The 19,136-nt window shown below is 42.8% G+C and overlaps 2 protein-coding genes across 7 annotated transcripts in view; one reads left to right on the forward strand and one right to left on the reverse strand.

Moving 5' to 3' along the window:
• Positions 1-19,136, reverse strand: part of LUZP1 (leucine zipper protein 1) — a 380,667-nt gene that overhangs the window by 264,587 nt on the left and 96,944 nt on the right. The window lies entirely within an intron of this gene.
• RLF (RLF zinc finger) overlaps positions 4,916-19,136 on the forward strand; it is a 45,579-nt gene continuing 31,358 nt past the window's right edge. For 2 of the 6 annotated variants that reach the window (XM_066335476.1, XM_066335480.1), the window contains exon 1: positions 10,274-10,394. Coding sequence is in view for 3 of the 6 variants with exons in the window: in XM_066335474.1 (XP_066191571.1) it covers positions 4,966-5,118; positions 10,240-10,394; positions 16,393-16,474 (390 nt within the window). In the remaining 3 variants the exon portion in view is untranslated. Of the gene's footprint in view, positions 5,119-10,239; positions 10,395-16,392; positions 16,475-19,136 lie in introns of those variants that run through there. The other 4 variants (XM_066335474.1, XM_066335475.1, XM_066335479.1 and 1 more) reach the window with 4 other exon arrangements.

Below are 19,136 nucleotides of genomic sequence, written 5' to 3' on the forward strand. Positions count from 1 at the left end.
AAGTTCCATCACAGCCCCCCAAACCATCCCAGCTCCCCCAATCCACCCTCAAACCTTCCCAACATCACCCCAAACCACTGTAGCCAGCTACAGCTCCCCTTCAGCGTTCTCAAACCTCACCCAGCACCACTGAAAGGCCAGTTGATACCACCAAATCAATCCTGCCCAATTCCCTCTAAATCTACCTCAACACCGCTGAAATTCCTCCCAGCATCTCCAGCACCATGCCAGAACCTTACAAAATTCCTCCTAGGGATGGAAATGATGGAACTCTCCTAATTATTTTTTCTACTTAGTGGAGTTAATTAACTTCCAATTATTTCAATTAATAATAAGCAGTGTAATTTTCCACTTTAGCCAGCATGTAGTAAAGTTGTATTTTTTTTTCACAGACTGCTATTGTAAGAACAGTTTGGGACAATTACTGAAATTTCAAGTTTTTCTAAACCAACCTTGATATTCTTCAATGAACAAAGCCTGAGGGAGAGAAATGGTGCTGAGAACTTGTTCTGCCAATTGACAGATTTAAAGGACACAGACACCAATGGAAAGAATGGTCTTATTTTACTGTGACTGTTAAGGCAACATAGAAATAAAATGATAATTCAATAAAACTACACACTTGGCTTTAGCAACGAGCAAAAATAAGCAAAGTAATGCACTCAATCATTACTACTAGAGAAAAGACAGTGATTGAGAAAAATCCATCACCAATTGCCTAAACACCATCCTCCAGTCTGCAGTCACTGGGGAGTCCCATTTCACAGGGAGGATCTGGAGAATCCTTCTCAGCAACTGGGAAAATCCTACACAGTGTGTCCACCCATAGGTGAGGTCTCCAAATTCACCCCAAAACTGAGTCCAGCTTTTACAGGCCCAAACCAACAAGTCAAAGTGACTTGGTTATATTTTTGGCACAGAAACACCTGGATCTGATGGAACACTTCCCAACCAGCAGGAACCAGCAGAGCCCAGCCTTGGCTGGGAGGGTTTCCCTAAAATGTCTTACAAACAAGCCTCTATTCATGTCAGTTGGGAAAATTTCTTAAAGTGATACATTTCTTGCAGATAACTACACAAGGTTATGTGAAAGATTCTAAAGCACTGGGTTTGGTGTTAAACAGCTGGCATAAGCATCTTGTTCATCTACTTTCAGTTAAATAATACTGATTGTGTTAGTCACATAATGACCAGGGTCCATCTTGTAAGTCAGTTCTGGCTGAGTCCTGCTGCTCAGGCCTAAGCACATCAGAATGGGACAGCAGGAATGCAAAATTTACAGACTACAAGAGCATATTGCAGAAAATATTGCAGAAACCAGACATAAAGAAATGAAGACAATTCAGCATCTGTAACTGAAGCTCTCCCTATGACAAAATGTGATGCTACAAATACTGAGAAAGAAAGTGCATGACACCACCATGTTTCAACAGGAACATTTTGCCAGACTGCTTCTATCCTGACACATTTTTCTGTGCAAGAAATACATGGACATTTCAGATTCTGCAAGACTAAAATTGCATGATGCAGTGGAGGACAAAAGTTCATTGCCACCATGGTTATGTGCACAGTTTAAAAGCTGCAAGGAAATGCAGCTGCCACTTGATTCTAGCGTGAATTCAAGTTTGCAGATGGAAGGGAAGGTCACTGAAATCTTTCTGTTCTGATAGGTTTTCTCAGAAAGAGTGAAGGATGTTTTCAACTTTGTATCTTCATGTTTGGACATCCTGGCGCTTTACGATTTTAGCTTTTATATTCTTCATGTATTTGTAATCCTGCAATTCTTTAGGGTATAACTCCAAACTCCACACACAGTGTGAGCTGCTGCTTCCCCACTTTGGGCAGACACAACAATTCCTCTCCAGGCCTGGGGATCAAGGACACCTCACTGCCTCAGGCCTCAGAGAGGGAAACTAAAGGGAGTTGTGGGGAGCAAACTTGGGATAAATGACTTCATTACCTGAAGCTGTAATTGGAAGATTGAACCCCCAATATGCAAATGGACCAAACTGACAAAAGTGTAAAAACCCATGACCCATTGCCCATTTTGGGTGTAGCCCTTCGGGAGCTTTGTCAGCCCTAAATGTACCTGAAGGCCCTTCAATAAATATAACCCCTTTTTATTCTCTTCATTTTGTCTTGCCTCTGTTTATAGGTAGCCCCAATGATGCCTTGGAGTGGCTCCCTAGAACAGAGGTTAGACAGAGTTAAGAGAATAAAGTGGGGATTTATTAAAGGCCTTCAATAGATACACCCTGGCAGTCAAAAGCCTTCCAGAGGCTACACTCAAAATGGATGGTAGTCACGAGTTTTTCAGACAGATATAAGTTTGGGCTATTTGCACATCAGGGGTTAATTCTCCAATTACAGCTTCAGGTAATGAAGTCAGATACCCCCAGTTTGCTCTTCCCCAATTCACTTTTGTTTAAACATTTCGTGGCCAGAGGCAGAGGGTGTCCTTGGATCCCAAGCCTGGAAGGATTGTACTGCCTAACCAAAATGCGAAGAGAACTTACTATCACTCCGTATGGAGTTCCGAGTTACACTAACGCAGTACAGGACCTGAAAAAGATAAAAAAAAGCTAAAAAGGCATCACCAAAGGCACCGAGGGACAGCGACATGTGTGTCGGGTGCACAGCGCCACCGCGTGGCCGCCGCAGGGACGCGCCACCAGGGGGCGCTGCGGGCACGGCCCGGGAGCGCGGGGCTTCGGGGGGAGAGGGACTTTTTCTCTTAGTTTAAGGATCAAATCATCAAGGAAATCCTCCTTTATTTACACTATTTTAAGGCCGTAAATTAAGGGCGTAAATGGTGGGAGGTGTGAGGGGAAAAAGAATAGGAAACATGAGGGAGAAAGGAGCAAGGGGAAAGAAGGTGATAAGCTCTTCAGGGCAAGAAATGCACGAGGGAGACCAGTGATCCCTCCATTACTTGGGTCAAAGTTACAAGATCCTCATAAATCCTTGAGTTATCAGATACCAGTATAACCTCAACCATAACTTTCTCTACCTATGTAACCTGAGTCCTAACCTTCTATACAATGCAATAACTAGTGTGAGGTTAACTGGCCGCTTAATGCCTAAACAAACAGAAATTCACCAGGTGAATAATCTCAAAACCAGACAAGTGTAACTATATTGGCATGCAGCAGGATATACTCATGAGAAACTGGCAAATGTAAAGCAAATTAGCCACAAAATGGAGAATTTAAACCAGTTATATGCACAAATACCAAGGAGCACCATAACTGCACTTGCCCCGAAGACAAAGTTGAAAAGTTCAGATGTGAGGAAGACCTTGAGCCTTCATCCAAGAAGACCCCCAAGACCACCAAAATTGGGGAAGTGCAAGCACAGTACAGAAGAACTATTTATAACCATGTCCTAACATTATGTAAATTAGTCCCAATGCATATATAATGATATTATAATGGCATAGCAATATTAAGCAATACTTACTGTATTAAAAAAACTACAACACATGACAAGGGTGGGTGAGTGAGGTGGAGACAACTCCTCACCACCAGTGCTGCAATAAACAAATACTTGCTCTAGAGACATCAGTCTATGGGAAGGTATTTTATGGAGGGTTTTATTTATTTTTGGGCATCACAGGGCAAGGCAAGGGAAGGCCAGGCAATGCAAGGGAGGTGTAGACTATGCAAGGCAAGGCAAGGAAGGGGTAGGTCAAGCAAAGCAAGGACACATAAAGGTTAATAAGGCAAGGTATGGCAAAACAGGGGCAATTAGGCAAGGCAAGGCCAAGAAAAAAGGAACCAGGCAGCCCAAAGCAAGTGAGGGCTAGGCAATTCAGGGCAAGGCAAGAGGGGGATACTCAAGGCAAGGCAAGGTAAAGCAAGGCAAGGGAGCAGGAAGGAAGTGGGAGGTAGAAGGAAGGCAAAACTAGTCCTGGGAGGGGTAGACAAGACAAAGATAAGGAGGAGTAGGCAAGGCAAGGCAAGGCAAGACCAGGAAAGGAAGGGGTAGGCAACTCAAGGCAGGGAATGGGTATGCAAGGCAAGGCAAGGCAAAGGAGGGATAGGAAAGGCAGGGCAAGGAAGCTGTAGGCTATGGCAGGCGTGCTCAAGACAAAGCAAGAAGGGGCAATTAAGAGAAGAGTCCTTGTATTGCTTTGCATAGGTCTGCCGTGCCTTTCCTGCCCCTCCCTAGCCAGGCCTTTCCTTCTCCTCCCTTCTCTTTTCTTGCCTTGCCCACACACACATTTGCTCGCCATGCCTCGCCTGTCCCTCCCTTGAATTGCCCTGCCCTGCCTTCCCTGCCCGCAGGGGAGTGCCCGTGGCTGGATGCCAGGCTCACACCAGAGCCCGTCACTGCCCTCCAAGAGTGTAAAGTGGGTAGAAAATGTACAGTTCACGAGATGAGATAGGGACACAAACGATCCATGGGCGCAGCATCTCATGTCAGCAGACACACTGCAAATTCTTGGTAAAAGCTATTTACCAATATTTACCATCCGCCCCGTTCTCGTGTCTGGGCAACAGCCCCTCCAGAGCTACGCTAGGGACACAAGCGTTCTGCTTTCAACAACGTGTTGTTAAACGGGAGATTAAAATAACGGCAATCTAAGTTAAAAAGCTGACTCTGTCCGGCGTCCATTGTCACCTCTCAGGTCCCTCAGCCGTGCAGTCAGTCAGAGAGGAATGGAATTTACCGCGGAGGGGACTGGAACTCCCGAGCCGCTCCGCCGCCGCCCTTCTCCCGGAGCCCTCACGGCCTGGGGGCGGGGCTACAGCGCCTCTGGCCCCGCCCCCTCCGCGCAGAGGGCCGCGCGCCCCGCCCCCTCGTCACGTGGGGCGGCTCGCGGGGGCGCGCCCGCTGCCCCGCCCCTCCCCGCGCGGGCACGGCGGCGCGTCACGTGCGCGCGTCACGTGACGCCGTCCCTGGCCGATGAGGTCAGCGGCGGGTCACGTGACCGGTGCCTACGCGCAGTAGGGCCGGGTGCAGATGGCGGACGCGGAGGCCGAGGCGGCGGCGCGGCCGGAGCTGCCGCGGGTGGTGTCGGCGCTCCGCGCTCGCCTCTGGCAGCTGCAGACGGAGCTGCGCGAGCAGGAGGTATCGGAGGCCTCATCCCGAGCCTACTGCCGGGGCTTCTGCCAGGTAGGAGGCGGGCGGGGCGGGCCGCGGCGCGGGCTGCAGGCCGGGTACGGGCAGCGAGGATGCGGCCGGGGCAGGCACGGGGCTGCCGCGCTGGGCGCTCGCTCTCCCGAAGGTGGCGGTGCGCAGGGCCCGGGGCGCCGTGGCCGCCTGCCCCGCGGGGCCGTGCTCCCCCTGCCGAGGCTGCCCGTGGGCTGTGCGCCGCCGGCCCGGGGCCGGGGACACTGCTCGCCTTTGGGCCGGGGACACGCTGTGGCCCTCGGGTGGGCTCTCTGGGACAGGCGGGCCGCACCGCATTTTCTCGGTGCGGTCTTGGCTCGGTTCCGAGACCTCAGGTTGTCTGTGTTTCACTTGTGTCGGGATCAAATCTGCGTGTCCGCCTTGACTGAGATTTGCCGTGGGGTGCAAGGAGTCCTTGCTGGCCTCTAAGGGCCCATAGTGCTCCTAAGTCACTGAGTGAGCTGTGGTTTGGATATCTTGGCTTGAATACCTGCTTAGCATAACCCAGAGATGGATCATCCATTTCTGAATCGAGGCTCGAAGTTCCAAAGAAGAGCTGAGCTTAATTAAAACCACAGTGATGGAGATAACTCGTTCTTAAGTAAACTGTTGCAATGGTTAATTAGGTTTTGCTCCCCTCGCAGCATCATTTACATTGAGCTCTAAGGCTGAGAAATTGTTGTTGCAATGCTGGATTGAAGAGTTGTCCCCATTGAGTCTGAAGAGATTGTGGGTTTTAAAGTAAGAAATAAAAAAATCTGTTTTCTAAGCGAGTTTACAACACCTCAGCTGATAAAGCTATAATATTTGACTGGTGAATGGCAAAACCAGAGAAAAAAGCTTGCTGGTGTGTCACAGATTATGTATAAGTGGTGTTACCCTCCCCAGTCTTCCAGTTTGCATCCACAGGTTGTGTGCTTTGCCATACCAGTCTCGGGGAATATTTAACTCATCACTTACTGAAACAAGAGAATATTTAATGGGTTCCAAAACTCTTTCCTCTCAAACTGCAGGGTGCAGCTGCCCACTGCTGTGTTTGTCCCAGGTTCAGTATATGGTGAAGATCTGTGACCTTGCATTGACATGGGACCTGGGACACTGTAAATTGCACAGTAAAATGGTTTTCAGCAGTGTGCATGGTGTCAGAATATTTACACAAATATTCTGCCAGCACTTAATAGTGGTTGTCAAGATGATCCATGTGTGTACACATCCAGTTTCTCAGATCAGTTTGGTACAGAAGAAGCTTTAGAGATACTTGATCAGTGCAGTGTGGTGAAAGACAGTTCTGCTACCTAAAAAAAAAGGAAACAACCAAAAAAACCCAACCAAGCAAAATAAAAAAAACCCACCAGAAAACCACCAAACCATGTCCCACAAATAATGTAGCTCTCTAGGCCCTTGTGCTATTATTGTAGTCTGGTTTTAAAATACTGTGATAGCACAGATTAAAATGGAGAAGTTTGGGTTTGAGTTGCCATCACTTTGAAACTTTTTTGGATTGTCATGGCCCTACTCCAGGAGATGCAGTGAGGGACATGGAACTGCAGCAGCTACAACAGTGGGTGAGTTTGTGATGTTATTGAGCTGCCAGACCACTGTGGGCAGGGTGTAATTCATGTCTGGATTTCTCCTGACAGAGGAATTTTGTGATAACTTATTTAAGTTAAGGTCTTCCCATAAGTGAAATTTAGGGAGCTCCATTTTGTATTGCTTACTTGGAAGGTACCACTGATACCTTGTCATAAAGTTACTAAGCTACAGCAGAATGTGGCTAAAAAGAAGCTGAATTTATCTGGGCTAAAGGTTGATTTTGGGAAGTAGCTGACATAAGGAGAGCTGAAATGTTTTACATTTGCTATGCTGTGAGTCCAGCTGAGGCTGGAAGGTGCTCTGCTTTGCTGTGGAAATTACCATGGCTGTCAGGCAAACTGTGAACCAAATTAGTGCATTTCCTATGCTTTGAGCTGTCTGAATGCTGTTTTACTACTTGAAAAACTCGTGTTGCTGTGTGCAGCTTTCCAGTAGCTCTTATGGGGAGTGATGCTGAATGTCACCATTTCCTTCAAAGATCCCTGTTTTCAAGCAGGGAAATAATACTGTTGTCCAGGATAATAAAACAAAGAAACTGTTGAAGCCTAAATAATAGATTGTCTCTGCAACTTTATGTTATATAGGTATGAATGCTTTGCACATTCACCTTGGGAAAAACACTTTTTTTGTGGAGAGCAGTATTTGGAGACCCAAACAGCCAGGTAGAAATGCTAAGGGGAGTGTTTGAGGCTGTCATAAATAGGAAGAACAGTTACCAGTGAAGAGGAGGTTGTAGGATGTCAAAGCATCCCATCTGCCAGTGCCCAGCAGCTGTTGACTTTCTGAAATTTTTGAAGATGATGTGTTGAGTGCAATCAGATATGGTTAAGAAGACAAGGAAGTCTTTTTCTTAGAGAACCTCAAAGCTGTTATAAAAACAGATTTTGAGATTTTCATCTTTAAATTTGGTCTGAGAAAAAAAAAAAATTGTTCTTCTGAGCAAGTGCAGCCAGGCAGGTGTTGTGTCATTGCAGAACATGAAAACCCAGGCATGTTACACATCAGGGCTGTGTGCCCTCTGCACTCCTCACCCCTCTTGCCCATCAGGTGTGTTGTCACCTCGTGTCACCTCAGGTGTGTCACTGCAGTCAGGGCAGGCTGGGATGGAGGGTGAGTGGGTGGGTGTTAACAAGACTTCAACACATGAATGCTCTCCTCAGGTAATTACACTGCCAGGTAGTAATTGCTTCTAAATTGTTACTTGAGAATCCCTTGAGCACGTAGATGATCTAATTCGGTCGGGTTAATGATTTTTCCGTGATAGGTTTTATATAGACCCCCAAGAGAAATTGATAGTGGACAACTCAACAACTATTACTTGTAAAATAGCACAAGGGCTTTGAAGAGCTTCTTTAATCCAGTGACCACATTTGGGCTGTTTGTCAGTATGTTAATACTAATGACATCATAGTGTTCAAAACTCCAGATCCTTGAAGTCTAAGCTATTCATAGTCTGTCACCTTGAATCTATTTTTTGCACTGAAAGCATTGTTTATGTATTTGTCACGAAGTTTCTCATAAATGGTTACTCAGTGAATTCCTAATGTTAGCTTTAAGGCTTTGATCCCAGTGCTCAGATTGCAAGAGTGCAGTATTTACTAGAAAATTTAATTAATCTTAGAAAGTATTCTGCTGTGTTTTATGGTTTACATAAGCCAGGTAGTTTATGATCAAAGTGTCTGTCAAAATAATTGAGTACTACATTTGGCTTTAAAAATAGATTGGTTTTAATGGATGTATTTTTAGAAAAGTGCAGGGATTGGCGTGTTTGATCTGTTTCTGTAGTCACTGTAATGGTAATGTTACTGCTGGCTTTACTAAACTGCTGATTTATGGTAAGTCCTCAGCTGACTCTCTGGGGATTGCAGCTTGACAGTCTTTGTGATTTAATGCTACAAAGCAATATATGATTTGAGTTGTATTATCAAATCCTTCATTAATCTGGTAAATAAGCTTGAAGACTGGTATTATTACAGCTACTGCTGCAGCTAATGATCTTTGTGCTGTACTTAAAGATGATTTCTGCAAACTTCCAATTTCCTGCCCCCCACTTATGTCTTTATTAATATTATGTGGAATTTGGGGAAAGTTTGTAACTTCCATTCACTCAGAAAATTTATTAATGAATTGTTGGAGAGCAATCCACAAAACAGCAGATTACTGATTCTTAGATGGTATTTTAATACATTTCTTTTTCTTGAGTATAACACATGATTCTGCTAGTCTGTGTTGTTTTCAGGCTAGGACTAGTGTAGTATAGTTATTAGTTATAACATTGGATACTGGCCACTTATTTCTTGCTCTGCTGGAGGGTAGGTTTTGCCTTAGAAGTTTTTGGTCATTATTATGACTGCATTTGGTTTTAGCAAGCTTGTAGTAGGGTTTGTTCCATAGTGTCCTCCTTCCATTCAGCATCTGATAAGATCACATGGGTTTTTTTACAGTGTTAAAATAAGTTTGTTGTGTCAGAGTCCCAACTTTAAGTGATTTGAAAACTGATATGACCTCACCATCCTTGTAGGACAATTTGAGTTGTTTTGAATGGTGGGGTGAAGCACTGAATTTTTTTTTTTTTCCACGCAGCCTTGGCCTTAAGGATTCCAAAAAGCACAGCCCCTTTTATTGGTTTTGTTCCCTTTGCAGCTGGCATTAATCGAGGTTGTTGCCTTGTTTTAGTGTAGGGAGAGGGAGCTGGTGAGTGTAGAAACATCCCTGCTCTGGAGGTAGAGGAGGGTGTTCAGGGAAGGGCTGTTCTTTGTGAAGCAGGCAGTAGAGCCAAGATATCCTCAGCTCAGTGCCCTGCTTGCTGTCAAATTGTACTGCACAGCCTGGCAGAGCACAGCATGGCAGTGTAGGTATGTTTTAAAAATTTGGGATGTGCTCATGTCTGTGTGTTGATGTGATTTCTGTTAAAACTGCCTGGATTTGATATTGCTGCTTCAGTGCTGTGCCCAGGTAATGTGGGATTGCCGTGGTCAAGGAGTAAAATCTGGGGTAATTTTGTGTTTGAAAAATGCCTATGTTATGATTTGTTGTGGGGTTTGTATCCCTTGCTGGTGGCTTCATGTTTGCTGTGTGGGTAATGCATGTCTCTTTAAAACATTGCACTTCTAGTGATGATTTTAATGTTGAATTTGTTCCTGGTTTTTTCTGCATTCTCACTAATAATAAAGATTCCAGTGTTGCATACATGGTTCTGTCTCCATGGCAGTTGTACAAAAGGAGCTGAGTGTAGGACTTCTGCCTGAATTTTCTACTTAATAACTCACATTTCTGCCAATTGCATCTAGCTTTCTCCCCAGCAGAAATTCCAATAACTGTATCAACATAAGAAAGTAAATAAAAATATATTTCAGTAAAAGGGAGAATTTCTCTTGAGGTGAAAAGTTGCCCCTTTAAATTCTCCAGACTACAAATTTCCCACTTCCAGAAGAATTATTCCACTGTATGTGTTTGATATTTGTGTTTGATATTTGTTTTTAAGCAAAAGTGTGTTATAAGAGCTTCTAATGATAACTCCTTTTGTTTCAGACACTGCTCCAGTATGCTGGCAGTCGGGGTGCATCAGAACATATTTTGCCTTTTTTGGAAGTGTATCGAATCTCCATCCAAAGCTTTGCTAATGCAAGACCTTACTTGACTACAGAATGTGAAGATGTTCTTTTGGTACTTGGCAGGCTAGTGCTGTAAGTTTTAAGTTGGTATATTATTTTTTTGTTGTTGTTGTTTTAAAAAGAATTGCACTTTATGAATTAAAGGGCAAGCTGTTGAGATAGTTTATTGCTTAATTTGACAACTGTATTTGCAATTTATCTAGTAAATGTCTTTAATACATTTTTAATCATACCAAAAACATGTATTTGAGCATTTAATTAATTAATGTGGGCAAGTTCTAAGGCTTTGTTCTTCGGTATTTGGGTAATCAAGCAGGTATTAGGAAGGTTCTGTTCTTTCTTAAGACATTCTGCAAGTTTTATTTTCTGTAGAAGAAGCTTAGTGTAGTACTCACAACAGAGGCTTCAATATTAGGCTTTCATGCACGGGTTACTAAACCTGTATCGTTGCTCTGCAGTTGCAGCTTTGTGTGTCCTGTCCCCTTTAGTGCAGGGACACTGTGAGTGTGTCCCTTGTTGGAAAGGACAAGCTGAGTTGTGCTGTAAGATTGCAAAGCAGACTAGACATCCCTTGAAACACAGCAATTCTTGGAACAGAACAGAGAACCATTTTACAGTCCATCAGCTGAATTGGGATAACCTGTAGCTCCACAAAGCCTGTCCTAAGTGCAAAGCAGCTTTTTGTGATTGAAGAGTGAAGCCTGAGGGCTTTCATGTGCACTGGGGTATGAGCAGTATAACCTGAGATAAGGTGATGTGCTGGACATTCCTTGCTAGTGAGTTTCATCTGAAGAGGGAGAGTGAAGATCTAGAACCTTGAATATGAAGATTATCATAGAATAAAAGTGATTCTGTGACAGGTTGGGGGTTGTTTTTTTTGTCAATCTCTTATTTGTTTTGTGGTCGGAACTCAGGTATTCTCTTTAAGATGGACTTTAGCAGTGAACTCCTTGGTCAAATGCTTTATTTTGTAATGGACTGGCTTGCAATATAAATGAACAGCTCAGAACCAGATTATCTCTAAATGAAGCCTTAAATTATTTTCCTTTTAATTGTAAAAAATATGTGAACTATTTCATATATGCACATGTGAGTTCGAAGACACATGTGAGTGTTTTTGGGTTTTTTGAAAACATGTGAAATCACCAGAAGTATGTCTTAGGTTCTTACTACAGAATCCTAAGACTTTAACTGCCAAATTATTTACCTGGTACAGGATACACATTTTTGGCAAAATATCTTCATTGCTCTTGCAGACTGTCCCTTTAAGGATAGAGTATTATTGTCTTCCTCATACTGTTGTTAATTAGCTTGTGTATTTTGTTGTTTCCTACCTATATAAGTTTAAAAGGTTGTCTTGTAGTGTCTGTTTGCAGGGCATCTCTTCTTGGAGTACATTCTATATTTTTTGCTGCTCTTGGATACAGTGGAGTATAAATCCCAGTTCTTTATCAAAATTGCTTTTCTCTTGTTGAGAACTATCCGAGTATTCCGCTTTTGCTAATATGTTTTTTTCCCCAGATTTTAGTGTGAGGAGTTTGTTATAAACTGTAGTTTGTATATTCAGAAAACCTTGTGTTAGAGGAATATAGAGAAGCCGACTTGCTGGAATCTCCTCTTTCTTACACTGATGACATTTGAAAGGAATCTGAGGAATGAGAAATACAAGGTGAGGTGGAAGACAGGGTGAGGTGAATGGCATGCCCAAATTAACCCTCCCACGTTTCTTCTTTTTCATAAGTTTCCAAGGGAGTAAGAGAGAAGTTAGAGCAGGTAATTAAAGATAAAAGTTGAGGTTTTATGAGGGAGGAAGACTGTTACCTAGTTATGGACACAAGAACATACTGTTCCCATGGAATGGTGATTTTTGGGGAGGCAGTTGGGTTACCCACAGCTGTCACCTGCTGTGTTTTCACACTCAGGCCTTGACTGGAAGTGAAATGAGCAAACTTCCTTTTTCAAAGTAGAAGTGCTCTACTTCCTACTGAAATCCTCCTTCCCTTCCAACATCCCTCCTGGAGAAGAGGAAAAGAACTTCCTCCTCCTGACTTCCTTTTCAGCAGGGTGAGCCAGTACCAGCAAAACTCAGGATGCTGTGTTCTCTCCTGCTGCCTGCTGAGGTCCTTTGGGCATTCACTGATCTGGTGTAGGGACTGTGCCTCCCTTCAGAAACATGATGCTCGTGCAGTGTGACATCTCCTTGGTCCCTTCTCCAACCTTAGGGAAAAAAAGGAAAGCTTGGAGTGGTTGTTTTATAGATTGCAGATGTGACAAAGGATTGGAGCCCTGGGGGTGTGGGTAATGAACAGGAATGTTCTTTTTGGCCATGGCCATGAGGTGACTTTACCTGCTCTGCTCACGTGGAACTCAGGTTGTTCTCACAGCCCCAAAGCTGGCACAGTGCATTCCCCTCACCTCCCAGGGTTACTGTGGCAAAGGTGTTCCCTCTGTGGAAGAATTAATAAAGAATCAGCCATATCACAGATGTCTTTCACTGACAACTGACTGTCCTTGTGAATCTCAGGAGACCCCTGAAGCTGTTATTCACTCAAGCTTCTGTGAGTTATTCATTTCTGAGGCTGCTGTTAGGGGGAAAGTGCCATGTTACCATTGTTATGAAAAGTTTACTTGCATCTGAAAATGGTTTATATTGTTCTAAGATTAATAGATTAAAAGAAGAAGAAATGCTTGGTCATAAGTCACACCGTGTGTGCCAGTAACTAAGATTTGACTGCTTTCTACTTTCTCCTGTGTGCTGTGATGGCACTGAACTGAAAAGCAGTTTACCACTTCTGCAACTTTGAGAAGGTGTTTGTATGGGTTTTTTCCAACCATAAAAAGTGAAAGGAGATTTGAATGCCATCTGGTTTAAGCAGTGAAACTGTATTGAACCAACAAGACCAGTCTGCCTCGAGCTTGGAGCCCTGTCTCACCTCTGGGTTGCACCTCTGGAATCTGGCAGATGTTGCTCCCAGGAAGAGTGTTCTTGCTTCTCACACCTCTGTGAGCAGGCACAGGTGACAGTGATATTATTTGGCTAATAAAGCAGTTCTCAGCTTAATACAGTGCTGCAGTTGGATTCACTATCTTGCATTTACCACTCTGCTGTCTTATCATTAAGAGCTAATTCAAGTCTTAATAACCACAGGATAATTCCTGGCAACAAGTGAACAATTCATGCTGATAATTCAATGTATAATGAGTCATCTTTGTGTCTCTAAGAAGATTAGGATAGGAAAAGTGTTTTAATACAATCTAAAGATGAACATGATTCTGAAAGGTTTTTTAATTTAAAAAAATTCTGTGAATGAGGTATAAAGTGATTACAGAGAAATTGTATGCAAATAATATATTGAATTTTGTGGAGAGTTATTTGTTCCAAAAATAAAGAAATTTATATCTAAGTTTAACTTTACTTAAAAGTTATTTTGAAGTTGAATGTTCCAGATGAATAATATTTTTTCTAATAATGTAAATATTCAAGCACCCATTACAGTTTATTTGCAAAAATTGTGATTGAAGTGTGGAATTGAGTTTCATTTAGGTAGGCATTGATGTGGTACTGATAGGGTAGGGTTAGAAAGACTTGACTTCATGGCCTGATTGTGGTATTTTGATTTGTGGCCTAGCCATGACATGTATACTCCATTTAATTACATGACAATAGAGAGGGAAATGGGATTTCTGGGCCTGAGGTGTGTTTTAAAGTATTGTATAATAAGGACCAAAAGAAAGAATTAAGCTGAACAATGTGTTGCCCCCCTTGGCAGTAGGGAAGTTTTTATGCACCTGTGTGTTTGAATCAATTCTTACAAAAAACCTAGTCACTTGACTTGGAATTCTAATTATTTTTCTGCCAAGGAAATTGTTATTGGAATATCCTGGATATTACTTTTACGATTGTTCCTCAAATTGTTTAATGTGGTGGCTTATAAATCTGGAGCTCCAGATTTCTTATGGAGTGACTTCCAGACCAGAGTCTGTGTTGGGATCCTGAGGATGAGTTGCAGCAAAAGAGCTTCTGCCTTTTGGTTCAGATCAGTCCTGTGTTACTACAACAACTCTGGAGGCATAAATTAAATCCTCTTGTCTTCTTAGACTATCTCACTCTGTATACACAATGCTTTGAAAATGTAATTGCAGACTTTTTCACTGTCCAAGTAGCAACTTAATGCTTAAGTTTAGAAAAATGGTGTTTAAAAGCTTGCTTTGTCATTCTGTTCAAGTCTATTACATTACATAATCACTATCATATATATTAAAAAAATGTTTTAGAAAAAGTAATTCTAGGAGTTGAAAGTGGACATAGGATTGATTGATGAAGTCTGAAAATGAGATGTGAATCAAAATACTTTTCAAAAATTCATTGACCATGAAATTTGCGAGTGTTACTGGGTGTGGAGTCTGTGTGGCATGAATGAGAACAGAGCACATACCTAAGGATTTAAGTAGGGGTTTTCTTGGTTGGCTGGTTAGTTGTTGGTTTTTGGTTTGGGGGTTTCCTGTTGGTTTTTGTTCTTTTAAGTCTTAGGGGGTTTTATGTTAAAATAGAGTTCAGGTGTTTAAAAAGTTGGTTTTGGTAGGCTATTAGCAACCACCTGAGTCTAAGTGTTTTAGAACTGGTGAATTAACTTGTACTGCTGGAGTACAAGGCAAAACCAAGTCCTGATTATTTTATTGGGACCTATGACAGTTGGAGTATTTGGTGATCCTGTTGCCAGCTTTTTCAGCAGCAGCAAAGTGTCTCATGCCTAATGGTGTGAATATGATAGAATGACAGTGGTGAAGGCTGTTGTATTTTCTGCCAATCTAATAAAAGTGCTTAGAGCTTTTTGCAGCAACCTCTCTTTCAAGGAACCAGGATTGGGTGTGAATTCAAATGTATGAAATATGAAAAAGGTGGCCAGGTACTTACTCAATATTCATCCATTTGGTCTTGTTGATGTATATGACTGCTGAATCTGGCTAAAAAACTGAGTAGGCATAGCATTTGGTAGGTAACTGTCCAATGCATTTGTCAGAAGTCAGGAGGAAGATGGACATTCGTTTTGAGTACTAAGCAGATCTGAAACTCGTTTCTGCTTTATGATCATCTCTTTCTTTCCCACTTCCCCAAGCTCAGTTCTTCTGTCTGTCTGAAAGTGTTGCTGTGTCATTCTTCTATTTAATATTTGATTGAGGATCTTTTGAAGAAAACAGCAAGAGTTGAAGCTATGTACCAGTGTAGATGTGGCTTATAGCAGTGATTCAGTGCTTTTTTATAGGTAATGTCCTAGATTAGTTTTCTTTCCTTATATTGTCATGATTTATGAAACCATTTTGGCTGTGTGTAAGTCCTGTGAATCTCCAGGCAGAGTGTCATGGTTAACACTTCTAGTTTGACCAGGTCGAATTGTTCAGTAAGGTTTGAGGCAATCCATGTGCTCCATACGAGGTTGGGTAGCTCCTGTTTGAGAACTAGACAGGCAGCAATCCTGCCATGGCAGGTTGCAGTTTGTGCTGTAGGTATTAGAATGCTCCCCCAGTTGGTATCAAAGACTCAGAGAGTGTTTCTGGGTTCCTCTTGAAATACCTTGTCCAGATCCATTTTTGTGCTGATGCATGTGTCTTCTGTCAAGAAACCTTCTTAGTTTTGTTTTTTCTTATGTATGTCAGTGCTGAAATGTTGAGTTAGGTGAAGCTGGCTTTCATTCTCCCTCCAGGCAGAGACCATGCTGGACTCCAGGGAGCTTTATTTAGAATGGTGCTTAGGTTTCCTTTGAGAAGAAAGCACAGAATTCTGTGATGCAATGTTCCTGAGCCACATTGAATGGACTGTCTTGTATGATAAGAGTAGCTGCAGTCTTAAATTAGAGATTGTGTGTAGTAAAAAGGAGCACTGTTTCCATATGATGAATCATGCCTGATTTACAGGCTGTTTCAAGCCTTTAATTGATTTGCACAATCTGACATGTTTCAGTATTACTGTCATTGCTTGTCTGAATACTAAGTAGTATGTGCCAGAAATGTTATTTGATGTAACACGAGAATGTGTTCAGGTAGCTTGTTTACTTGCCTTTTGCTTTTCCAGGAGTTGTTTTGAGCTACTGCTTTCAATTCCTGAAAGTGAATTGCCACATGAGGTATGGTTAGGATTCCATCAATCCATTCAGGTAAGTGTTCTGAATTTATTTTTTTTGCAATTTACATATTAAAAAAAAAAAAAAAAAAAAGCTGCAGTTGTATTCCTTCTCTTCTACCCTTCCCCTGAGTTCCACTTGTCCTGTATTGCTGTTACCTAGGCAGCAAGAATTTCTGAGCAGCAAAAGTCTAACTGCAGCAACTGTGTTGGGAGTCTTTTTAGGCACAACAGCGTATTTATAACTCCATGGCTGAAGGCAACTTAAGCAAGAGAACCTTAGTAAGTGTTGATGAAATGATTTGTGTGAGAGACAGACTGAGTTAAATGAAGTGGTTTAACAGCTCTGAAGCATTGCTTTGATGATAAAAGAGCTTTTGTGGAGGTCTGAGTGGCAGGTTGGTGTCTGTACCTGATTTGAGAGGGATGGAAGCAGTAGGACAGGTCTTTAGTCCAGGTGGTTCTTAGAAAAGTGGGTTTTTTTGTGGGTGATGCTGAAATAAGCTCATACTAAAACATTCCTACACTCCAATCAAAATGGCTAATGTAGGCTGTGTAGGAGGAAGGGATGTTTTCTGGGTTTTAGTCTGGAGGTAGTACCTAGCTGTCTGCAAGAACTGGTATTCCTCTGGAGCCGAAGGACAGGAGTGGTCTTGCTGTATTCATATTGATGGGCCCTTCCAGCACCAGGGACTGCTCTGTTCCTGCTATTGCCTCTTCTGGCTTTGTAACTGGGGAAGTTGGAAGCTAATCTCAGTAACAAGTTACTGAAGCTCTTGGCAGGAAATAGTTGGAAGTGAACTTACACCTTGCAGCTGTCTTCATTGCAAGACCTCATACCCCTTTGACAGGGGATTTTCTCAGTCCCCGAGGCTTGGCTACTGCTGCTTTAGCTCTGATGAGCTTCTGAGCTTCTACTTGTGTTTTCCCTGCAGTCAAGGAAACAGGAGGTGTGAAAACTTTTCAGTAGACTGAAGAAGAATAAACCTGTCACTTTAAACTGACAGAAGCAGTCTAGCAGAGCTTTGTAGTCTTGCTAGTAGTGGAAGGGACAGAGATTGTCTGTGCTTGAGTGGTTCCAGGTGTAGAGAAACCTCCTTTTCCTGAAAATACATGGAATATTTATTGTCATGGGAACCCTAGAAACAGTTAGGTGTGCCATGTACTTGGTAATAGAGACAAATGCAGTAGGTGCAGTTTAAATCCTCTGGCCTTAGTGGTGACAAGGATCAGTCCTTTATTTTGGAGTCCTGTGACAGAGCACAATGGACATGGCAGGACTCCAGAGCCAGGTTTGAAGGTGTAGCCGTTCATTTTGACAATGCCCAGCTATGCTGTGTGCTTTGCTGCTGGCCAAAGGCTGGGTCTGTGCTCCCACCTCCTTCATTTGTGGGGATGTCACAGGTAAGGGTGGTCAGCCACAGCTTCATCTTTTGTGTTAGGGCTGATGCAAGATGTTCAAACTTAATGTTTCCAAAGTAGCTCTGTAATTTACTAATAGAATAAATTAGAGTAAAGAGGAGTGAATCAGAGTCACACAGTACCTGGTTGAGAGGACCTCAAGGATCATCTGGTCCAAAGGCAGGGTCTAGATGGGGTAGCCCATCACCCTGCCCAGCTAAATCTTTAAATTGCCCAGTGTTGGAAAATACACCACTTCCCGGGGGAGATTATTCCAGTGGCTGAATTTTCTCATGAAAAATTTTCCTTGGTTGTCCAATCAGAATTTCCCCAGGAATAACTTACCATTACCCATGTCTTTTCCATGTGAGTTCTTGTAAAAAGGGAGTATCCATCGATTTTTGTAGCTACCCATTAAATACTGGAAGATGGTGATAAGGTCTCCCTTAAGCCTTGTCATCTTATCTGACACTAAAAGGCAAATGTGTTTGTAACTGAGATGGCCTAGACCTGAAATACCATGTTCTTTCATATTCAGAATGTAGGAGGGCATATACAGTCTGTTTTTCATTATAGCAGAGTTACAGTGCGGCTGTAAAAGTTGTTAGTATTTAACTGAAGGGATCTGCAAGGAGAATCCTTGTTACCAAGTTTAGTCATTTCTATGATGTAACAAATCTGTGCATTTCTAGGATTTTGAAAAGAGTGATTAAACTTTGATACTTCTTTCAACACAGAACAAGTTTTTGGTCTGAGATGGCTCTATTTATGCTGAATATGTTGGAAGGAAGCTGCTAAATTCCAGTGGTAGAAGGGTGTGATGTCCCATTTTTAGGAGGGATGAAGCATCCAAGATTTGTAAATGCTTGCTGGCCTTAAGAATCTGCAGAAGTCAGAGGATGCACAAAATCTCAGAGTTGTTTTAGTAAATTACATGCTTGGCATGTGAATTGGTATGTTAGTGTTTGACCTACTGTGTAGGCACACAGCAGGGGGGGTTGGATAAAGAGGTAAGGTAAGAAGGAAGAGATTGAGAGAAAAAGAGATCAGCAGTCCTGGTTCCAGTGTTGCTCCAGCTGATGGGATGTCCAGGATCCTGCAGCTACCGCCTAGGCTTATTGGGGGGTCCCATTTTGTGGATAGGTTTTCCTGCCCTGAAGACATGTTCTCAGTTTTTATGTGAATTAGCTACACAGTCATGTGCAGTCCAGTTTTTCAGACCCCTCTGAAAATGGGTCAGAGGGCTTTGGGGGTCTTGGGTGGTCTTGATCCCCCCTGCTACCATCCATCCCCAC

The sequence above is a fragment of the Sylvia atricapilla genome, chromosome 24 (genome assembly GCF_009819655.1).
Source record: "Sylvia atricapilla isolate bSylAtr1 chromosome 24, bSylAtr1.pri, whole genome shotgun sequence".
Classification (NCBI taxonomy): Eukaryota; Metazoa; Chordata; class Aves; order Passeriformes; family Sylviidae; genus Sylvia; species Sylvia atricapilla.